General features: G+C 40.1%; 1 protein-coding gene across 22 annotated transcripts in view; it reads left to right on the forward strand.

Annotated features, from left to right (window-relative positions):
- The window catches only part of EP400 (E1A binding protein p400), a 57,898-nt gene that overhangs the window by 18,581 nt on the left and 23,824 nt on the right, over positions 1–15,493 (forward strand). For 16 of the 22 annotated variants that reach the window (XM_077187998.1, XM_077188000.1, XM_077187994.1 and 13 more), the window contains 21 exons: positions 671–761; positions 1,173–1,280; positions 1,993–2,375; positions 2,884–3,189; positions 3,336–3,521; positions 4,872–5,012; positions 5,120–5,198; positions 5,476–5,522; positions 6,553–6,610; positions 7,296–7,385; positions 8,552–8,659; positions 9,147–9,340; positions 9,535–9,712; positions 10,154–10,290; positions 10,440–10,609; positions 11,041–11,215; positions 11,602–11,738; positions 12,353–12,539; positions 13,469–13,635; positions 14,481–14,635; positions 15,156–15,404. In XM_077187998.1, coding sequence (XP_077044113.1) covers positions 671–761; positions 1,173–1,280; positions 1,993–2,375; positions 2,884–3,189; positions 3,336–3,521; positions 4,872–5,012; positions 5,120–5,198; positions 5,476–5,522; positions 6,553–6,610; positions 7,296–7,385; positions 8,552–8,659; positions 9,147–9,340; positions 9,535–9,712; positions 10,154–10,290; positions 10,440–10,609; positions 11,041–11,215; positions 11,602–11,738; positions 12,353–12,539; positions 13,469–13,635; positions 14,481–14,635; positions 15,156–15,404 — 3,346 coding nt within the window. The remainder of the gene's footprint in view (positions 1–670; positions 762–1,172; positions 1,281–1,992; positions 2,376–2,883; positions 3,190–3,335; positions 3,522–4,871; positions 5,013–5,119; positions 5,199–5,475; positions 5,523–6,552; positions 6,611–7,295; positions 7,386–8,551; positions 8,660–9,146; positions 9,341–9,534; positions 9,713–10,153; positions 10,291–10,439; positions 10,610–11,040; positions 11,216–11,601; positions 11,739–12,352; positions 12,540–13,468; positions 13,636–14,480; positions 14,636–15,155; positions 15,405–15,493) is intronic. The other 6 variants (XM_077188007.1, XM_077188006.1, XM_077188008.1 and 3 more) reach the window with 2 other exon arrangements.

Raw genomic sequence — 15,493 nt, forward strand, 5'->3', positions numbered from 1 at the left:
GGATAGTAATTTCTGGTGAGCTCTGATGTCACCTTAGCCTTAGGGCAATGTTGTTTCTCCTCACTGAGTTTATTCATGAGACTCATTTTGCCAGCTGTGCAAACAGGTACAAGTCCAGCATCTGGAAAACTGGAACTGGAAATTGTGTACCTTGGCTGAGGTTCTTTATTCCATCTTCCTAGCTTTTCCCTGAAATGTTTCAATGGTAACTCTCACAAAGCTCTATCCTGAGAGAGCTGGAGACTCAAATAAGCTCAAACTATTTTCAGGATGAGGATGAATTTGTGTTACTGATGTTTCACACAGATATAGTACACTAATGCAAATTTCCATTACTTAAAAAAAAAAAAAAACAAAACAAAAAATTCTGGGCAAGTTTGTTTTTTACATATCCCATTTTCCTGAGTTTGGTATCACTTAACAAAATGTAGTTGTCATTATGTATAAACAACTTAATCACTGTAAAATTAAACCTCTACAAAGAGTATTTGTGCATTGTGGATAACTAAAACTTCATAGCAGATACTGAATGAGTCTTGTTTCCTTTGTTGTACAGCTGTTCTGAAGGACTTTTTCTGCGCTGACTTCCTTAGATCTGCTTATAAATTCTCTCCTGGTGTCAGACCATCTGCAGATTGAACCTCTGTGATTTGTTTTCTTTTCCCTGTAGCAAACGCATACAGGGACTCCAGCGCCGGGGACTGTGAGCACCATAGAGATTGAAGCTTTTAAGAGGCAGCAGCAGGCCCTTGCACCAGCAGGTATGTTCCACAGGCACAACTCCACTTCCATCCTCTTTTTTTCTCCAAACAGTGATCGGAGCCGACTGTTCAAAAATACATTTTTGCCTCACCTTGGGAATCACCAGATCCTTAGGACTATCTACTGTGTGACTGGTACTGTGGGAAGAGTGCACTCCACTCCCAGTAGATAGGCCTGGATTTGGCAGGCATGGAGACATGGTTAGGTTGATTGTTCTGGCTGAGAAGATTGGAGATGGCCAACTTGAAGTCAGAGGGACTCTGGCCCTGGAGCATGTTCTTCATAAATGCTACACATGTACAGTAGTTGTAGCTTTCGGAGCTGACGGTGGAGTCATGTGTAGTAGTTTGCTTTGTAAAATTGAACCCATTCCATTATACCATGCCATAAATGGAATTTGAATATCACAGATTCGTCTAAGAGACCACGAATTGAAGTGGGCCGTCATGGGATGGTTTTTCAGCACCCGGGTGTGGCTTCAGGAGTTCCTCTTCAACAGCTAATGCCAACGGCACAAGGTACTGTGTCACCACATGCCAGTTGCACATTAATTTCACAAGGAGATGTTGGTGATGGAACTAGAAACTTTGGCTTCTGGCCTGCCAAGATCCTAGTCCCACCACACACTTCTCCATGTAAATTAATACTTGGTATGCAATGCCTGGTTCGTTTAAGGAGCTGAGTGACGGGCTCTAAAGGTGCATGTGGGCATGGAAATACGTCACAGGTGCTGATGCAAAATGGCCAATCTGAGAATTCTGGAACTGAACCAATGATTTTTGAAAAGGAAACCATCTAATTGGAACATCATGACAAATTTTTATTCATTAGTCATGCCAAGCTTTAGAATATGTGTTAGAGTGAATGTGTTCTTAGAAAGAATTAGTAGTATTTAGACTTCATGCTGGTATTTTAGGTTAAATTCCATTAGTTCACCACTCCTTTTTTTTTTTTGAGTATACGAAATTTAGAAGACCTATAATGACATGCTCTTTTTTAGTTGCTGTGCTCCAAATTTTAGTTACAGTCCTGTGCATGAAGCACTTCGTTGTTTATTGTAATGGTGATTTATTTTGTGATTGTGATGTGGTATTTTCAAGTGATGGTGTCTTGTGGCAAAGTAAGTAACAAAACCACTCTATTCGCAGTCGATTTCCTCCTTAAATCCACAGAGAGCATCGGACATTTTAATGTTTTAATCTCACCTGCCTGTTTCCTCTTGCCCTGCAGGAGGGATGCCTCCCACTCCGCAGACGGTGCAGCTGACGGGGCAGAAGCAGAGCCAGCAGCAGTACGACCCCTCCAAGGGCCCCCCGGTGCAGAACGCGGCCAGCCTGCACACGCCGCCGCCGCAGCTGCCCGCGCGCCTGCAGCCCGCCAGCGTCCCCATGGCGTCACTGCCCGCCGCCCTGCAGCTGCCACAGCAGCAGCAGCCCCAGCTGGTGGAGCCTCCAGCCCAGCCCCAGATCCAGGTGAAGATCCAGCCCCAAAGCGTGCCCCTGACGGCCGCCCCGCTTCCAGCGCCGCTGCAGCAGCAGGTGCCACCAGCGATCCACGTGCAGGGACAGGCGCCCGGCCAAGTGTCACAGCCACAAGCTGCCATACAGCAACAGGTATGGAGTAGACATGGGCTTGTTTCCATAGCCAGTAAAACCTAAAAGTGCTGTCTTCATCTCTTAATTCCACTGGACAATTAAATCCTTTCCTTGTGAAAATGCAGGTGTGTCACCCTGTTCTCTTAAAGTTCTTCTAAAGTTCTTCTGACGTTTACATTTTTGTGATAGAGTTTCTCACACACTTTTCATGTAAATAATGATTGCGTTGCATTCCTCTCTGGAAGAAGAGAAAATCGATAAACTGTTAGTTTGACCAGTGTGGTTGGAGAAGTAGTAATTTCATCCTTCAATCCATGGTCATTTTTAGAATTCTATAAATATCAAAGTCCAGAAATAAATGCACCTTTTTTGCCTTAGACATCTCAGCGTGTGTCTTTCATTTTGTGTCGTGTTGTGACACAGGTGTACATTTGTTATTAAGTTAAAGTCTCCGTTATGTTCTGCTCTAGTGTAGATTAAGTATTGAATCCTCACCTCATCAGTAACCAGTGTGTTTCTTGGACAGACTGTGACTCTGACACGGCCATCTGCAGATCCTGCTCAGAGTTCTCAGCGTCTTGCAGCAAATCCACTGCCACCTACCTCATCCATCGCTCCAGCAGCGATCCCAGGCACAGCGCCGCCTTCTCCATACCCAGTGCAAACAAACAGGACCTCTCCAGCCACCACCAAGTCCCTGTCTCCTATTGCATCCAAGCCTCCTGGCTTAGCAGTAGCAGCAGCAGCACCTAAAACACAAAGTCCAGCTCAGAATGCAGCGGTGTTGCCACAGGAAAACTCTCAAGACAAGCTGGCTGAGCAAGTCAAGCTGGTAAGATATATTCTGTGTGATGCTTTTACACTTTTATTTTCCTGTCAGTTAATTTAATAAAGTGGGAGAATTACTATTTTTCTCTGATTCTGTGACTTCAGGTGCGTTCTGCAGCTTCACTGTAAGTCTCTGTACTTCTTTTTTAGGAAAATCAAATCCACCAGCGGATAGCAGAACTGAGAAAGGAAGGTTTATGGTCCCCCAGGCGACTGCCTAAACTCCAAGAGGCTCCAAGACCAAAATCCCACTGGGATTATTTGCTGGAAGAAATGCAGTGGATGGCAACTGATTTTGCCCAGGAGAGAAAGTGGAAGATGGCAACTGCTAAGAAGGTACTTGAAAACTATTTTATAACTCAGAGCAGTAAATATTCATATCACTCAGTTTGGTAGCAAAGCTATTGAGGTATCTTTTACTACAGTTAGAAGTAAAGGAAAGATGAGGCACTAACTTTTACCTCAAATGAGAAGTTTTGTTGTCAGTTTTGCATATGGCACCTGAGACAGACAAGATACTTGTACAGATTGTGAATGCAAATAACAGTTTGTGGATTTTATTCCTCTGGAGATTGAATACCTTTTTTAGGAGCCCACTCAATATGTTGACTGGGTTATATTTAAATAAAAACTGGAGTTGTCATGCCTGTCTCACAAATGAGTTATTTCCAGCCAATAAAAAGTAAATACAGAATTTTGTAAATAACTTCCACTGGGTGTGGTTGTCTGTCTAGTTATTTTTTCTTAATCTCACAGAAAAATAAGAGCAAGGACAGTAGTGGAAACATGGTAGAAAACTGTTTCCATAGGAGGAGAGAGCAGCACAGCAGGAATACAGTAGTGCAATGAAAATTTGTATGGTGTGAGATGAAACAAAATCTGTTAATTTACAGTAAGCAAAGGTTTTCTATGGATACCAGCAATGTTGCATCTTTTTTTTTTGGGTGCATTTATGACCAGTTTAGGGTAATGAACAGAGCAACTGAAGGTCATTACTTTAAATTGCCATGTTGTTTTCTACTGTATATTCTGAAATGATGGAAACTCAGAAGCAAAGTATTGAAATAAGTGTATTGTTTTGTACAATAAATATCTGCCTTTTGAATATAATTTAAATCTGGATTTCCATTTGTGGCCAATGGTAGGTTTTTAAGAATAGGAGAAACAGGAAGGGCAAATGTGAAATGATCCTTCCCCTGGCACTTTGCTTCAAACTTCTGGAAGTCAATGTTTTAGGGACCTCCTGAGCTAAAGGTTGCAATCAAGTCAGTCTTAACAGCCATTGACTGATCTTTCACTCATGTATGTACACACTTTTGGAACTCATTTTAGCTTTGGTCTCTGACATTTTGTGGTGTGATTTCTGTGACTTCATATGTGCTGTCTGAAAAAAAAAAGTTTTCTTTTGTGTGTTTGCTGCTAATTTCTTGGATTTTTTTCTAATTTTTGTATTCAGAGAGTGAATTAAGAGCTTCCTACTTGATTGCTTAGTTATAGTTGTATTTTTTTTCTTTGAGTTTCTTGTCTGTTGCTTTACTGGCATGGTAAGAATTAGAAATATTGGAGGTAAGTGCTATGTGTGTAAAGCTATGGTCAACATCTGGCTGCTGCTAACCACTATAATCTTAAGAAATGCAATGAAATGTATTTTGAGTTAACCTAATTCAGTATTTCATGGTATTTTAGATGGTAAGAACTGTGGCTCGTTACCATGAAGAAAAGAAACTTAATGAAGAGCGAGCTAAAAGGGAGGAACAGAACAAACTGAGGAGGATTGCAGCATCCATTGCTAGAGAAATAGAGTATTTCTGGTCTAACATTGAGCAGGTAAAGTACTCACTCACTAAGACCTGTGCAATTTGTGGTGGTTTTTTCATCTTCAGGAGTTTATTTGTAAAATAAAAGTGATTTATTAGACTTGCTTTACATTTCAGGTTGTTGAAATTAAACTGCAAATTGAATTTCAAGAGAAAAGGAAAAAAGCTTTGAATTTAAAGAGATTTTCAAGGAAAGGTAATTGTATTCCATTTCATAAGAAATATAGTCTGAATTCTGATGATATTGTTTTATCTAATTTCACTCAGTGCAGGTTAATCTCGATGGTAAAATTGTGAATTGCTAATAATAGGTTGTGAATAGATCTGAATAATGAGTTATGGGTTTTTATGGTTTTGTGTTAGACTTTGTTAATATTTTTTTGTGTTTTCCTTTGAATGCATTTAAAAGTTCATGTGAGAAATGTAAAATTGCTAGGTGATGAATACATACATCAAGTGTAATAATTTTCCAGGCAAGGATGCAAAAGAAGACCTTTATTTGGAAAAAGAAAGTGAAATGGTAAGTCTTTGTTTTTTGAAAAATGATCAAATTGGTTTAAATGTGACTACATATGTGAAAAAGTTTTGATAAAGGTGATTTAAAAAAAAATATGGTGATGATAAGATTTCACTGACAAATTAACATTCAGTCACAAGCACAAGTATAATTTTTGTTTTCTGGTTGGGAAGGGGATTGTGGTTGGTACATGTCTTTAGTGGCTGTGAATCATTCATTCTGAGATTGAAGACCAAAAAACTGTACAAATTAATTATGAGACTTGGGCAGGAGTTTCATTTACAGTAGCCAGGGGTAGACTTTGTGGGGCATGAAAAGTGTTTTCAGGTGTTCAGCAGAGATTTATCTGCTGAAAGATGAAGGTGTATGTTACAGAATGGATCAAACTGAAGGAAACCTGGATATCTTTTTCCTTGGATAAAATGAGTGCTAAGGACTCCTTGGCTGTGTCTGTGCAATTGGAAAAAAGTGGACAAGGGATCTGAGGCCCTGAGCCATCTGTTGTGGCACAGCTGATGCCCATGTGCCAGAATACACCCCCTCCACCAAGCAGAGTGCCTGCATCTGAATTTCCTGCTAGGAGCAAGCCTTAGCATGTGTTATCAGCCAAACTGAGGCCCAGCACTGGCTGTGAGAGTTAATTGGCACAGGCTAAACAATTCTACAGAGTGCACTGGACAGCTGAGACAATTATATTGCATATATATATGCATATTATATTATGTGCATATCTCTTTTTTATTGACTAGTGAAAAAAATTAGTCCTTGAGCCAGCCTGGCTAAAAGTTTTGTGCCACAGCTGGACCTGAATAATTTGATCCATGAGCAGTGCAAGTGGCAGACTGCACACTCCCATCAGTTCAGAATTAGAATTTCTGTTTTGGCATGACCAGGGAAATGCTAATAGGTGTTAAATGTCTATCAGCAAATGCTTTTGGGACTGCAAGGCATGTTTTGTTGTCTTTAAAAAACAAAGCCCCCTGCTTATCTTTTGTTTTCTCTGATTTTAAATATTACAATTATTTAATGCTAGGGGGGTTCATCATCTGGAAGGAAAAGAAAGGCAAGCACATCTTTGACTGATGAGGAAGGTAAGTCACTTCCCAAAATTTTGCATCCATAGCGTAGTACATGAATTGAATATTAAACCCACAAGTTTTCAGTCTGTTACTGTGTGGGTGCAGTGCTCTTCATGAACCAAATAGCAACCTTCATCTATTTCTTAGAGACATTAGACAGTCAATTAAATAGTAAATTATCCCTAAAAGAGCTCTAGTGAAAATCTGAAAACAACATTTTCCTTGAAATGATGCTGGTATCATTATTGGTGGATTTGAATTCTTTCTGTCCTCATTACTTCATTTGTCAGGCCTTACTAATGGTCTTGAAGTTCTTTTGAGGATTTTAGACTGAAATACCCATCTGCTTTGGGTCCTTTCTTGTTGGTGACCACTCTGTCATGTTCCTGACAAAGGAACTCCCCTGTTCAAAGCTTCATTACAACCTGTGTTGAACATTGTCAATCAACACTTAAATGCCTTCTGTCCTGAGGCAGAAGTGTTTCTCTCCTGTTCATTTACCTTTCAAATACTGCATATAGTTGCTTTCAGATTATCTTGTTTTCCATACACATTTAATTCTTTTTAAATCCTGCAGGCTTAGAATATTCTGCAGACTAAGAATATTCTGTGCTCATTCACTTCAGGGGGAGAGAATTACAAGCCTCCTGAATTATTGTACAATTTTAACCCAAGATTTGCATTTGCTTTCTTGCAGTTGAAGATGAAGAAGAAACAATTGAAGAACAAGAAGCTAAAGAGGGAAACATAAACCATCAGACTGAATTGTCTAATCTAGCCAAAGAAGGTAGGCACGTGGCTTGGTTCTTCTCTGGGCTGGGCTCTGAAAAAACAGCTGGAAACACACAGCACTTGTTATATTTGTAAAGAGGATTAGAGGTGAGAGACTGCATTCAGATGTTCAGTCCTGTGTAGTCTGTGTTTACTTTTTTTCTGTTTGGAAAGCTGCAGCAGTTTATGGGGCGATGATCTGCACTTTATAAAGCAGTCCTGGTTATCACACAGGGTGGCTTGAGAAAAAGTAGTTCTCTAGTGAAGCACTGCATGAAAACCTTACACCAAGACTCTCAACCTGAGTTGTAGGAGTGCATGATGAACACTTAACACCAGGGTTGTATCTGATTGAACATGGACATTTTATCAGCTGGCTTGAGTATCCCAGAAAGGTTTTGTGACTGACTTGGTAGCTCCAAAAGGGCATTAAGGGCTGACCTTGAAGGGGGGGGTGTATGAATATTTGAATATAAGGTGCTTTTAGGGACAGTGCTCTGGCTAGCAGCTCTCTCTCATTAGCAATGTGATTGCTATGCTGAGCTTGATGTGTGCAAAGTAGCCCTCAGAGATGTGTCACTTAGCCTGGGAAAAGCAGATTTTTAGAGGCAGGCTGCCCATTAGGCTGAGCGTGCCTGGCGATGAACACGCCGCTTCCAGATCTGTGTGTTTGCTCTCTTTGGCAGCTTAGTGGCTGCACTGAACTGGCCAGTTGGAGGGATTATAACCCTTGGCCAGTCAGCCAAGTTCCTAATGAGAATATTTGCTGATTGATTGGCCACTGCCAGCATGTACATTCCTGCTTTAGCAGCTCAGACAAGGGATCCTGGAGTTACAGCTCAGTTTTGAAACTTTTGAAGTCTTGCATTGTCTTCCAACCACTCAGCTGCATTTGATGCCCCTACCTTCCCTGCTGGGGATTTACTGAAGGTTGTAGGGTTTGTTTGTAATACAGTAAAAAGCAGGGTAGAGCAAACTGCTTCTGTAGTGCCAGATGTTCTCTGTAATCAAGGTTATTAAATAAATACTGTCATCATTCACTTAATAATTACCTCTGAAGTTAACTTCTGATTAGAGAACTGGCTTTATGCAATTGTGAAGAATGTAATGAGATTATAATTAATAGTATCTATTGTTCCAAGTTTTGGTATTTTTAAACTTCCATCCTTTAATAACCTTCAGCTGAATTGCCTCTGGAAGATTTGGTAAAGATGTATGAAGGTGCCTTTGCAGAAAATTTTCACTGGCCCCAGCCAAAGCCTGACAGTGAAGAGGAGAGCAGTGAGGAAGGTAAATTACTCTATGTTTAGAAGTAGTTGTGCTGATTTACAAGGTGAAATAAGTTGTTTGACTCTTCAGGACTCTGAAAAGACATTTTGTTCTAGGGGAAAACACATCTTGAGGGAATCACATGTAAAATTTCACAGTTTGTGAAAAGAGGGCAGTGTTTGCCTGTCCTAAAGTGAAGATGTGTAAGATTTTCAAGAACAGTACTGAGCCACAGAAAAGCCTCTATACATTGAATTAAATAGCTCACTTCACATATAGCTATAATTATACCGTGTTAGCCTAGCTAGTGTGAATGTCCACAACATGTACATGAACCTGAGCTTAGGCTTTGCATTTTACCTGAACTAGCTTGAAAATCACAGAAATGCTTTTAAAAATTGGCTGCCTCCTTTAGACCCATGTCTGAACCCTGGTTATCTCAATTCCTTTATGTAACTGCTACTGAAGTTTATTTTAGATACCACTTTAACTTTTCTCTCTCTCCTAGAAATGGAAGACCACATGTCTGATAGGGAAAGCCCCCAGAAAGAAGTTGTCCTCATAGATTCCCTTCTCACCATTGATCAGTACAAGGGCATGGACAGGTCGAGTCCTCCCAAGAAGAACATGAGAGACATAGCAGAAGTTGCTGCTGCAGCAGAGATGTTGTTACCTAAAGGCAGCTCCAGGATAACAACAGCAGTAAGAATCCCTATTTTCTGTGTGCTGATGTTTACATAAAGAATGCTTTTTTCTTCATTTTTTTGTAGCTTTTAGCAAGAAATTCCTTTTTTTTTTTGAGTTACCTTTTGAGTTAACTTTTTTGAATGTTTATGCTTTATGCCATGCTCTATGAATTTAATTCAGGAAAAAATACCCAATTATTCACATTACAGGTAAAATACAACACTCCATCACTGTTGTATGGGTCCCTCAGAGAATATCAGAAGATTGGGCTGGATTGGCTGGCAAAGCTGTACAGGAAGAATCTCAATGGCATCCTGGCAGATGAGGCAGGGCTTGGAAAAACAGTGCAAATTATTGCCTTTTTTGCCCATTTGGCTTGTAATGAAGGTAAGGTCTTTTGGCTAACAGTTTTCAACAGGTACTCTGCCAGCATTATCTCTGTGAATTGTAGCCTAGGATCACTTTTTTTCCCTACTGAACCATATCAGGCTTTAGTTAATGATAGGAGTTAAGATTGTATCAGAGTAACTTCCTGATATTTTGTGACATAAGGGTGTTATCTAGTCAAATATAGTGTCTGATCAGCCTATTACCCTCTAGAGATTCTTCTGAATTCTTCTAAATTCTTACTAGTACAGAAAAACCTTACAAATTGTTTAATGACTAGGAGTAGACTAGTAATTAAAATGCCTCTGTTTGTTGCTATTTGATCTCACTTTTAATGATTAATTTAATGCAATGCACTTAAAAACTCAAGGAAGAATATGAACCACATGCACTGTAAGGAGTGTCTTTTCAGTGTTAACTGCTTTGTTTCCCCTTCTGTAGGGAACTGGGGCCCTCACCTTGTTGTTGTCCGGAGCTGTAACATATTGAAGTGGGAGCTGGAATTGAAACGCTGGTGCCCAGGGTTGAAAATACTTCTCTACTTTGGGAGCCAAAGAGAACTTAGGGCAAAAAGACAGGTGCTGTATTTTGCAACTCTTACACTGTTGCCTATACATTTAGCCTGTATATATCTGTCTTAAATGTCTTTTCTAATGAAGAAGTAACTGGTTGTAAGATATTTGAGTTCTGCCTTAACATTTCTGTCTCATCCTTTCCTTTTCCATAGGAATGGACAGAACCCAACAGCTTCAATGTGTGCATCACTTCCTACAAGCAGCTGTTCAAAGGCCACACAGCATTCATGAAAATGAGATGGAAATATTTAATAGTAGATGAGATGCAGCAAATAAAGAATATGACTGAGAAACACTGGGAGGCACTTTTCAATCTCCGCAGGTACAGAGCAGAGAATTGATTTCCTGCTGGCAGTGAGTTTTTCTCTTTTCATGTCACACAGTTCTCTTCTTAACAGAAAACTTGATTAAAAAAACCCTCTTGACTTAGTCCACCTAAATTCCTGAGCAATGTGCACCTATAGAAAAGTGCTTTTATTTGAAACAGTCAGGATTCAGAGAAATGCTTGAGATCTTTTTGTTTCCACTATCACATCACTGTAATTCTTCTTTGCTGACATTCTGTGCTCCCAAAAAGATTCCCTTGTATGTTCTGATACTCTGCAAATGAAGAAGCTCTTTGGTGGTATATTCAAGATTGGATAGATACTTTACTTTAGGCTTAATTTTATTTTATCTACATAATTCTTCTGTATATCTGACAAACAAAAAGGCATAGTAATCAGTCAATTAAAAATCTTCTTTTGTTCACAGCCAGCATCGTTTGCTTCTGATAGACACTCCTTTGCATAACACATTGATGGAGCTATGGACCATGGTACATTTTTTGATTCCGGGAATTTCCAGACCTTACCTGGATTTTCCAGTAAAAGCACCTAATGAGGAGAACCAGGATTATTGCCATAAACTGGTCATCAGGTTGCACAGAGTATGTTGGATTTTTTTCTCGTGTGTCCTACTACAGGAGTAATGCTGTTAAGGAGAGGGGGAATAAAAATATGTGTCTCAGATCAGAATTTGTGTCTTTTCTTAACACTTAGCTCAGTTTAGACAGAAAATCCTGCTGAAAGCAGAGGGTTCTACCAAAAGAATGTGGAGATTCCTTTTAAAAATAATACAAGGCTCAGATGTTGAAGCATGACATGCAGAAATTAAAGAGCAAATTAATGTCTATAACTGTGTGCATAGCAGAATGATTATATATAGCATATGCAGTTTATCACATCAAATCTGTTAGGTGTGAATAAGTTTAGCTTCCTGTTGTAAACTCTTTGAAGTGAGAATTTTTTTCCTGTCAATTCTGCAATGTTTCAGATGATTCAGCCATTTATTTTGAGGAGATCAAAGAGGGATGTTGAGAAGCAGCTCACAAGGAAGTATGAGCACGTGCTCAAGTGTCGTCTGTCCAGTCGACAAAAAGCCATGTATGAGGATGTCATATTGCAACCAGGGTAAGGGCTTGGAACAGTAAATATAAAATGCTGTCACTTTTAGTGCTTAAGCAAGGAAAGAAATGATTGTCATGGGGAGAAGTGTTTTAGTGCTTCTCTGAAATTTTGAGTTATGACCCATGAATAAAATGTGATTGCATTATAGACTAGAATTACAGCAGGTGGTGTAATTTTGTGATATTTATGCTGATGTGATAAATGTGCATTTGTGTCTGGAGCCTAAGAATCCAGTTATGATGGTCAGGCCTCCTGCTGTGTTGTTTTAACATTTGTCTCTAATGAGTGGTTCTTCATTTTTTTAAAGCCCAGAGTTTTTCCTCACCACCCTCCTGCCAGTGGTAATTGATAGGTGCAGGGGTGAACAGAAACAAAGCAGGGAGAGCATGGGGAGCTGGATAGGTTCCATTTGATTGTGAGGCAGCACTGGGTCTTTAAGTTTCACTTTTCCAAATTTACTTTGGGTACAGTGCTGCTTAAGACCTTGGTAAAATCTAAACTTGTTCTTAGACTTTTGTATAACATACTGCATTGCTCATTCTCACCTTGCTGATTTAGGGACACCTCCATAAAAGCTGCACATAAATCAGTGTCTTTCTGTATAATTTATTTGGTAGAACCCAGGAAGCCCTCAAAAGTGGGCACTTCATCAGTGTCCTGCATGTCCTGATGCAGCTGCAGCGGATCTGTAACCACCCTGATCTGATAAACCCCCGGCTCTCAAGCTCCTCTTATGTATCAGAAACCCTGGAATACAGAACAGCCTCTCTGGTGCTACGAGCCCTGGAAAGGGATATTTGGAAGGTCAGTAGAAAAGTGAAGATTTTTTTCCTCTCGTAGTGCCCTGGCAGAATTTCAATACTTACTGTTGTTTTGTTATATGTGATAAGTCTACCTGAAGTTTATAAATAGAAGCCATTCACTCTTGCATAACTGTGGCTACCAAGTGTGTTCTTGCTGCATCTCTTTTTTTGTTGTAGTGGTATGAACTTTTCAAGTGGTTTGTAAACATTAATTTTTCATGAACTACTGGGTCAAAGAGAAATTACCTTTGCTTTTATCATGCTCATGTTTCCAGGAATTTTCCAACACTGAAGTTCACCCTGGGTAGCACTGTGCTTATTTATGGCATTCTGCAATTTTCTTTTTGCTTTTACTAACTGAAGGAAAGCAAGACTTACTCTTTTCCACAAAGCAGTAAACATTCTGTTACAATGACTAAATTAGTACCCTTCTGTCAATCCATTTGAAGTACCACTATTTCTGTTATTGTTAAACAAGTGATCCCACTCCTTGACATGAAAATATAAAAGAAGTATGAGTAATGGAGCAGCTGACATTTTTTGTTTAATTTTATTTCCATCCTTCATATTTTTCTACTCCTGAATTATAGTTCGGCATTTAAGCTTGAGAGTTAACCTTCAAAGAGTTCTATTTAATTCTTTGGAAACTGTGATATATGAAGAATTGTTAAATGTGTTTTGCTTTAATTTCCATAACTGACTAATGATTTCAATTCTTTTTCTTCTAATGCTTAAAATGGGACTGTCAGTTTAAGATTTATTTCCATGGTTTCTAGACAGTTTTGGCTAGTAATTAATAGTTTATTTCTTAAATTTACACCATTTATTTCAAGTTAAAAAGTAAATATATAGAAATTGAATTCAGCATTGAATGTAAAGAGGACTTAACTGTTTGGGTCATCACATGAAACAATTTTCTGAAATCCCTAGGAATCAGACCTGTCTCTTTTTGATCTCATTGGAATGGAAGACAAAATGACTCATTATGAAGCACAAATGTTGCCAAAACAGAAGGTTACTAGAAAGCTGATTGAAGAAATCTACAGCTCCCCTCCAGCACCAGCGAGGCCCAACCCAGTGAAGCTCAAACCAAGCAGGTGTGTACACCTACACTCCTTCTAAGCTAGAATTACAGCAGCAAAGGGTGCCTCTGCTGCAATCTTCACTGAGTTCTCTCTGCATCTCTGCTAATGGGATTCATACAAAACCTCAGGCTTACCTTTGCATTTAATTCTTATCTTTTGTGTTTACCTTTGAAAATAAGAATTCTGTTCTTTGAGGCATGCAATTCCATTTGAAGTTAGTTGATGGATTTCCGTAGTCCACTTCAGCAGCAGATGAAATTTGTTCTTGGACATTGTTTATGGCAATTGAGTGTTGTTTTGCAGAATTAGCATGGGGATAACCCAAGACTAAGTTGGGCCTGCAGTGTCAGCTGTGCTCTCACTGTTATGGCAGAGACAAATGAAGTTTTATAGCAGTACATTTTTCTAAAGTATTTTTCTTCTAGTACTAGTTCTCAAAGTAATGTAGAACTAATGCAAGAGAGCTGCCTGATGACCTGCAGCATGTTGATGTCTCTCTGGAGATTATATGGGGACCCTTTTTTCAGATATCTTCAGATACATATTTTCCCAGATATTGACCTAGCCTCTTTAAGATGTTTGCTGCAATTCTGAAGCATCCTGCATTAAACTGGGTGGCAGTGAAAGTTTTTTAAACTGTATGGCAATGAAAGTTTTTATTCTTGGATTCAGCAAAATCACTTTCTCAGTGTTCACTTAGGAAGCTTGTGAAGTGATGCATCTTGCCAGCTTCAGCCATCTGCAGGAAGATCAGCATCTGACATGATCAGTTGCTATGTTCCTGGGGTGACAGAGTTTACTTCTAAAGGCCAAACTATGATCTTCCTGTGGAGTTTGACTTTTCCTGCTCTTGCCAGGTTGTTCCAGCCCGTTCAGTATGGTCAGAAGCCCGAGGGCAGGACTGTGGTTTTCCCAAGCACTCAAGTGCAGCGCACGGTGACCACAGCAACGGTGACTCAGCAGGGACAAGTTCGAGGCAGATCCCCCATAGCCACGGTGTCTTCAAATCAAGGTAAGACAGTCAGTGCCACCCTGGTCACCTGCACCTCCGTGTAGACAGATACAAGTTAGTCTGTTTAATAGAACTCCTTTTCCCTCTAGCTTATTGGTCTAGAGTACTAATGGCTTAAAAATACCAAGAGACTAATTGCCAGTTAAATTCCCCACTAGTTTCTCCAGTATGATCTGCCAGTATAATGCAAAACTAAGCTTTGTGTAACCTGTTAGCATATGGAGTAAATATGCCACAGTTGATATTTAAAGCCCGAAGGTGTTTAATGTTCTGTCAAAGATGGGAATGTACAGTGCTTCTCTGTATTTATTTAGCCTTTAAACAATGCTTTCCAAATAGATAATGTTGTAAAACTAGGATGGAGTAAGAGGTGTGGCTAGAAATCCCGGTGTGTAAGGACAAAGCCGTTCTTGTAGCCATTTGATTATCCTGTCGGAAGGTTTCTTTTTAATGCAGGTTGTTTAAAAGAGCGGAGTTAAAACCTCTAACAGCTTGCACAAACAACCCTTATTGATTGCAGCTGCAGCAGCACAGTTTCAGACAACTCAGGCTTCCACCAGTGCTCCAAGACACCAGCCCGCAGCGACCTTCACCACAGCAACTAGCGCAGCCAACCCTGTGAAACCGCGGGGCCAGAGCGCGGCGCCGGCCCCGCAGCCGGGCCAGCCCCAGGCACAGCCACAGCCACAGCCCCCCCCGCACACCATCCAACAGAGTGTGCTGCCTCAGAGGCTCGTACTGACCTCTCAGGCCCAGGCACGGTTGCCTAGTAAGTGGCCTCCCCTTTCAAGGTTTCTCCCACCTTTGTACTACAATGAGGTTAAGTTACTAGGCACCCTAAGATGTGTACAGAATCGT

Source organism: Agelaius phoeniceus, chromosome 18, assembly GCF_051311805.1.
Source record: "Agelaius phoeniceus isolate bAgePho1 chromosome 18, bAgePho1.hap1, whole genome shotgun sequence".
NCBI lineage: Eukaryota > Metazoa > Chordata > Aves > Passeriformes > Icteridae > Agelaius > Agelaius phoeniceus.